We start from the raw sequence: 7,393 nt of genomic DNA on the forward strand, positions 1-7,393 counted from the left end.
AGATTATTTCAAGAAAAAGATTATATATTGTAATGCTTAGCATTTATATAGGTTCTTTTGATTTCAAAACAAGTTATAAATATTTCCTACCGTGACAACATCCTTGCGAGGTAGGTGAGTATTACCATCTACATTACCAAGAGAAGCCCGAGGCCAAGCAGTGAGAAGCTCTGCTTTGAGTCACAGAGTCGGGAACAACATTGGAACTGGACATCCCGGCCACCTGCTGTGGGCTCTGAAGAGGCCATGCCTCTCCCTAGTGTAGCAATGGTCTCCATTAATACAGGGGTATATATTGTATAGATATAAAACAACAACACACAGTTACATTATAGAACAATAATTCAATATTTCTGTTTCTTAGTAAAATATGTTAAGCACAGTATTTAAATTGCATTTCTCTGAAAAGCATTTGGTATATTAAATAGCACAAGGTATATTAAATAGCTCTATAAATGTTTGCTGGCATACTCTTAACAGCATAATGATTCTAAAGAAATTAAAATCCACTGAAGCATAGAGCTCTTTTCTTTATAATACCATAAACTGAACAAAAATGTGAAAAACTACTTTATTCCCAAAATGCAGACTTGATAGCTTGCTGGATATAAGCAGGTGGCCACACAATTTCGTAGTTTATCTGAGCTTGAGAGAAAGGACATATATTGCTGACTGTCGTTTTTTTAAAATACCAATTCGGTAGGGGAAAAAAGGATTCAGTTGAAAGGTAAAAATGAAAGACCGCTATTTCCACGTAGTATCCACTCTGAGAAATTTGTAGGTTTTCAAAAGATGTTATCATAGTTAGAAGTAATGTTGAGGTTGAACACAGAATATAATAGGAACATTTTGTGAGAAGAGAAAATGATACCAAATAAAATCTATGGTATAAGAAGAAAATGAGCAAGACAGAAAAGGATATTTTTCAAGGGTGTTGAAGGCTGGCATGAGATGTAAGCTGTTCACGCTTAGCTGACTGTGTAGGTCTTGGAGACGATTTACAAGGATAAACACTGGTTTTATCAGTCTCTTCTCCAAGGCAAAAATCCTCACCTTCCTCTCTAAATTAGCAGTTCTCAGAATGGTGTTAAAGAGCCCATCTCATGCTAAGCTTCCTAACAACTGACCGGGTAGGTCAGCAGAAAAAGTTCTCAAACTAGAAAGAAGCAGGAATGAAAGTCTTAAAATTTGTATGCAAATGTAAAAACTAACTTCTACGCCAGAATGACATTCTCTGTCAGAGGTAACAAATACAAAAGTCTTAATTTCAGTGTACACGACGCTAAGATATTGTTAGATAGGTATTATGTGTCGTTCAGAGAATATTTTTTATAAGTGTGCTTTTTCCCTAAAAAAAGAGACATATTAAAGTGTTTTTTTCTCTCCTCAAGTCCTTTATGTATAAATATGAAATACGGAACTGTCCTATCAGTTTGTTTATTCATGTTATACGTTCCAGGGATCCTTTCCGCCTGCATCGTCTGTGGCAGTTTTGTTGGAGGGCGGTTTGAGTTTGAACAGGCTTGAGCAGTTCGGCTGTTTGGTTGGCTGTAAGGTTTTGGCATACGGTGAATACCAGTCCCTTTCAAACACATCTTTAAGTTGCTTAATGATGCTTCTGTTGTTCCTCACATCTGCCTGGTTGATAACAAGGCCCGTTCCAGCATTCTGTGTGAAATCATTCCCTACCCAATCAAAATTTCCTGCAAACAAAGAAATAATGTTGAGGAGTTAGAGTCCACTGGGAACATACCCAATATAATGAAATTCAGAGTGGATTCTATTAAAAATCATCAACACCCAGAAATAACAACGGAGAGGCTGAATTGTGTTGACAGCTCTGAAAAAAAAAATCCAAGAAGCCTTACATATGGCATATTAATATTTGCATATTATTTTGGCATTTTCTTCAGCTTTGCTCCGGTGGAAACTCAAAACAAGGAATCTGCTGTTCTTTCTTGTAAATGTTATTTCTTATTGACATTCACAAGCCACACTAAATACAGCAACATTTAAAACATATAGGGATTCATTTAAAAATCCTGTGAGTAATTACTACCTTCTCAAAGAGACAACATCTAATCCGTGTGAACAAATGAGGGATTCTAATTAAAAGTCCCTGAAGCTTTCACATCAAAGAAAATGCTCAAGCCAGAGAAGGAGACTCAGTTTCTAACAAACACCCGACTGGACTAGAAATCATTTCCCAGATCCAGGATCCAGCCTCTTGGCCCAGGAAGTGGGGCAGGTGCTATGAGAACAGCCTCTCAGGGATGACTGCCCGTGTTACGTGGTGTATTCATGTTTTCAGGGCTGCCATAGCAAAGTTCCACAAATTGTGTGGATGAAACTAGAAATGAATTGTCTCATGGTTCTGGAGACAAAATCCAGGTGTTGGGAGGGTTGATTCCTTCTGAGAACTGTGAGCAGGGATCTGTTCCAGACCTTTTTCTGTGGCTTGTAGATGGGCATTTTCTATTTTCTATTTATTTATTTATTTAGTTTTAAAATTTTTAAATAGAGATGGGGTCTTGCTATGTTGCTCAGGCTGGTCTTGAACTCCTGGGTTCAAGCGATCGTCCCACCTCAGCCTCCCAACATGTTGTCTGCCCTCTATGCATGTCTCTGTCCAAATTTCCCCTTTTGACAAGGACATCATTCATATTAGTTTAAGGCCACACTCATGATCTCATTTTAACTTGACAATTTCTCTAAAGATCCGCTTCTCAATAGAGTTACATTCTGAGGTACTGGGGTTAGGACTTCAGCATATGACTTTTGGAGGGACACGATTCAGCTCATACAAAGGAGTAAGTCTGGGATCTGCCCTAGTAGAGACTAATGTGTAAGCCACTCCCGTGTAGTTCATCTTCGAGGTGTGGGAGAAGCAGTGGCGCCTGAGAGCTAGAGTAATGCCATTTTCAGTTCAGCTCCATCTTGAGACTAACAAGGCATGTTCCTTGCCAGTCACAACCATGGTCATCGATGTTTACAGTTGAGAAAACAACCTAAAGATACCCCAAAGGATACAGTCCTACAGCGGCGGAAAGTCCAGATGTCCCAATACCCATAACAGTATGTGCTTTCAGGATGGCTATAGTTACGCTTTGATGTACTTACACACTAGAATGTCACTACACATAAGAATGTTTTCTTTAAATCGATAGAATAATACATTTTGTCATGCTGTCAGCTTACTCACACATAGACACAGCTTAGCTTAGCTTTTACACAGATAAGACTCCTATATAAGAAAAGCACACCACATCCCTCCACTTGCTTTCTGTGGACACCCTACTCTGTAGCTCAGTAGCTTTCTTCTTTTTCTTTTCTTTCTTTCTTTTTTTTTTTTTGAGACAGTCTTGCTCTGTTGCCCAGGCTGGAGTGCGGTGGTACAATCTTGGCTCACTGCAACCTCTGGCTCACGGGTTCAAGCAATTCTCTGCCTCAGCCCCCTGAGTAGCTGGAGTTACAGGAGCCCACCACAATGCCCCCACTAATTTTTTGTATTTTTATAGAGATGGGGTTTCACCATATTGTCCAGGCTGGTCTCGAACTCGTGACCTCAAGTGATCCACCCATCTCGGCCTCCTCAAGTGCTGGGATTACAGGCGTGAGCCACTGTGCCAGGCCTGATTGATTTATTTTTAGAGGCAGGATCTCTCTCTGTTGCCCAGGCTAGAATGCAGGGGCCTGACCATAGCTCATGGTAGCCTTGAACTCTTGAGCTCAAGCAATTCACCCACCTCAGCCTCCTAAGCAGCTGTGAGTACACGTGCAACCACCGGAACCGGCTGCTGCTTGGTGTTTCTATATATTATTTGTACGGTTGGTGGGACTTACTTCCACTCAAAGGGGTGAATAAATTTGCCTAATCACATGGCTAATCAATGGTGCACCCAGGTCTGCCAGACTGTATGATAAACCAGGAATTATTCCCATTAAAAGATACCTAGCCATGTCAAGGTGGACAAAATTATCTTCAAAATTACCACCAGGCCAGGTCTGATCTAAGCTCCCAGTTTTGTTCTCTTCTTTGGGTAAGAGCTGATTCCATAAAGGGAACTGACAGGTTTTAGGTGGAGATATTGGCCTTCCGTCCCCTCTGCAGCTACTCAGGTTCCGCTGCAGAAATCACTAAGATGCTGAGATCATCCGTCTCCCTGGGCACCCCTGGCCCAAGGGCCTGCAGTCATCTGTGGGAGAAGCTGCTGGAAGAAAGCACATCTATGGAGACAGCCAGTATCTCTTCCTTTGTAGTTTTGTATTTTGGTCTCTGCTCTGTATTCTGGAGCCCTCAAACATACCAAGTCCCTTTTCCATTTGGCACCCCCAGGAACATCAGAAGGTGGTTTCTTGTCTCTCATTTTACTCCTAAAGTTTATTCCTCAGAGCCTACGAACACCAAGTCCCTAAACCAAATATCGGCCGAGAGAAGGACCTGCCCCCTTTTGCTTTATCCTTCTCCCCTCATCCCCATCCATCATCTGCCCCCTGGATAAACAGCACAATGGTACTATCAGTGGCTTCATGATAGACATAGCTTTGGATGAATTTTTTGATATAAATTAGTGAACTTTCCCCCAAGTGGTACATAATACTGTGCTGGTGTCTCTGCACAGAGACCCCCGCGGCTAATGTGGTGTTCCTGGCCGTTCCTCTGAGACACGTGACTATGCGCAGAGGCCGCAGTTCTGTGCAAATGCTCAGCACCAGGTAAACAAAAGACTGGATCTCTAAACTGGGGATCAGTAGCTTCTGTGGGTTGAGCATTGCTCAAGTGTCCCTTGCCAGGCAGTATCTTCTGTTCATTCTGTAAGCAAAAGGCTCCTGTGGTATTGCGTGTCCTTTAAGGACTTTTGGATATGAGACTAAAATCTCGTCCCCACAGCCGTTGCCAGGCACTGTAACAAGGGCAGTGAATATATCATCTCATTACATTATTTCTTCAATTTTCACTGCTGTCCTCTGAGGTGGTAATACGAACTCCATCGTATTGATGAGGAAATCAAGGCACGGAAAGGTTAAGTAATTTGTCCAAAGTGGGGATAGAAAAATATCAGAGCTGAGGTTCAAAGCCAGGTCTGACTCCAGGGTCCACACTTTACTTGTACTCCATGTTGCCTCTGATCCTAAAGGCATCCTTTGTGCCAGGAATTGTGTGCTTCACCCTGGACTACAACGTCAACCTCCCGAGGTCAGGAGCATCACAGCCATGTTGAGAATTCTGCTCCGTGCATGTGCGGACGATACTCTCTGAAGGAAATATACATAGAAATATGCTTTGGGGGCAGCCTGGGGTGGGGGGAAAATGAGGGAGAGAGGTTACGAGATTTTGAAGGCTTATTCTATAAAATACAGCTTTGTTTTCCTTCGACTTCAATGGATTGAGCCAAGATCCGGCATCTTTACTGATACTCAAAAGCTTTAATTAGGCTCACCTCAGGAATCATGGCTCTGGGAAGCTTCCACAGGCTGATAAAGGAATTCCTGCGCCCGTGTGATCGTGCTCTTCTACCTTTCACTTCCTGACAGTCTGGCTTGACTTCAGAATCACATATATGCTTCAGTGTTTTTTTAATTGGGAGGCAATTTCATCCAGCTTTTTTTGAGACTGCCACTGCAGCTTCCAAAAATGCATGCTGAGCCCCCAGTTGCCAGAACTGTAGTGTCACCCAGAGGGACATGACGATGAGGTTGCAGGAGAGCTCGCTGGGAAGGTTCATGGGCCTTCGGGTGCCTTCCCTCCACCCACCACACCCTTGTCAGCCCTCCAATCCTTCAAACCATCTCCTAGACAAGTTTGCAGAGCTTAACTCGAATGTGCCCTGGAGATTTCAAAATTAGAGAGATGACACTGTTTGGGGATTCTTCTGTGAGTCTTGTGAAAACTTAATGGAGTGGTGATTCCGTTCCAGGTCCACTGTGGAGTTTTCTCAACTCCGCGTTCTCAGCAAGTATCTCAGTGATGACTTAGGAGATCAGAACATGCTGATACTTATTTAAATTATTGATGGATTTTTTTCTCCTAAGGTTCTTTGAGTATTTTTATACTAGAACTATGCTTCAGTCTAGGGAATTAACGTTGTGATAAAATATTATGTGTAAAATTCACTCATTTAAAAATGCATTATAGAGGGAAGAAGACAGGGGAGAGCCAGGACAGAGATAGTCTTAGGAGCTCTTCATATACTATCTTGTTTAAGCCTCGTAGCACCACTGAAGGGCGGGTGCTATTATCCCCACTTTACAGATTAGAAAATAGAGGCTTCCAGAGATTATGTGACTTTCTACCATTTTTCAGCATGTAAGTGTCAGTGCTGGAATTCAAATATAGGTTTGTCTCACTCTAAAATATTTATTATTTTTTAATATTTTATTGAGAAAGGAGTCTCATTCTGTTGCCCAGGCTGGAGTGCCATGGCACAATCTTGGGTCACAGCAACCTCCGCCTCCCAGGTTCTAGTGATCCTCCTGCCTCAGCCTCCTGAGTAGCTGGGACTACAGGTGCATGCCACCACACCTAGCTAATATTTTGTATTTTTAGTAGAGATGGGGTTTCACCGTGTTACCAGGATGGTCTCGATCTTCTGACCTTGTGATCCACCCACCTCAGCCTCCCGAAGTGCTGGAATTACAGGGGTGAGCCACTGTGTCCGGTCTATTTATTTATTTAGAGATGGAGTCTCACTCTGTCTCGCCCAGGCTGGGGTGCAGTGGTGGGATCTCGGTTCACTGCAGCCTCTGTCTCCCGGGTTCAAGGGATTCTCCTGTCTCAGCCTCCTGAGTAGCTGGGAGGACAGGCGTGTGCCACAATACCCTGCTAATTTTGTATTTTTAGTACAGACAAGGTTTCACCATGTTGGCCGGGCTGGTCTCCAACTCCTGACCTCAGGTGATCCACCTGCCTCAGTCTCTCAAAGTGCTGGGATTACAGGTGTGAGCCACCATGCTCGGCCTAAAACACTTAATTCATCAAAAGTACATTTAAAAAAAATTCCTAGTTTCAGGTATTTATTTTTTTAATTTTAATTTTAATTTTTAAGCCCTCCCCTCCTTTTAAAAAAATTTCCCACAAAAGAACATTTAGATACAGGTACAAGTCACTGCTGAATGGACATACAACATCTCACTTTAAGTAAATTCCACATGTAAAATATCCAGATTTGAGTCCCTCAGTCCTGTCGTGCCTAAAACCTGAACCATCCCTGGGTTCCCTGATGATTAAGCGAAAAGTTCCCATTTTTTATTAAATGGGTTTGAGGTTGTTTTTAATCACTTGCAGCTGATTTCATATTACTCTCCATAAGCTGGTGCACATGAGAAAAATCAAAATAATCACATTTTGGGTCACTGAGAGTGACAACAGGAATGAAATAATATTCTTTTTTTT

The 7,393-nt window shown here is 42.3% G+C and overlaps 1 protein-coding gene across 2 annotated transcripts in view; it reads right to left on the bottom strand.

Annotated features, from left to right (window-relative positions):
- Positions 1-329: 329 nt before the first annotated feature.
- PLD5 (phospholipase D family, member 5) overlaps positions 330-7,393 on the bottom strand; it is a 378,906-nt gene continuing 371,842 nt past the window's right edge. For both annotated transcript variants that reach the window (XM_011990030.1, XM_011990029.1), the window contains one exon: positions 330-1,703. In XM_011990030.1, the coding sequence (XP_011845420.1) occupies positions 1,447-1,703 (257 nt within the window). In that variant the 3' untranslated portion in view covers positions 330-1,446. The remainder of the gene's footprint in view (positions 1,704-7,393) is intronic.

Source organism: Mandrillus leucophaeus, unplaced genomic scaffold (genome assembly GCF_000951045.1).
Source record: "Mandrillus leucophaeus isolate KB7577 unplaced genomic scaffold, Mleu.le_1.0 Scaffold367, whole genome shotgun sequence".
NCBI lineage: Eukaryota > Metazoa > Chordata > Mammalia > Primates > Cercopithecidae > Mandrillus > Mandrillus leucophaeus.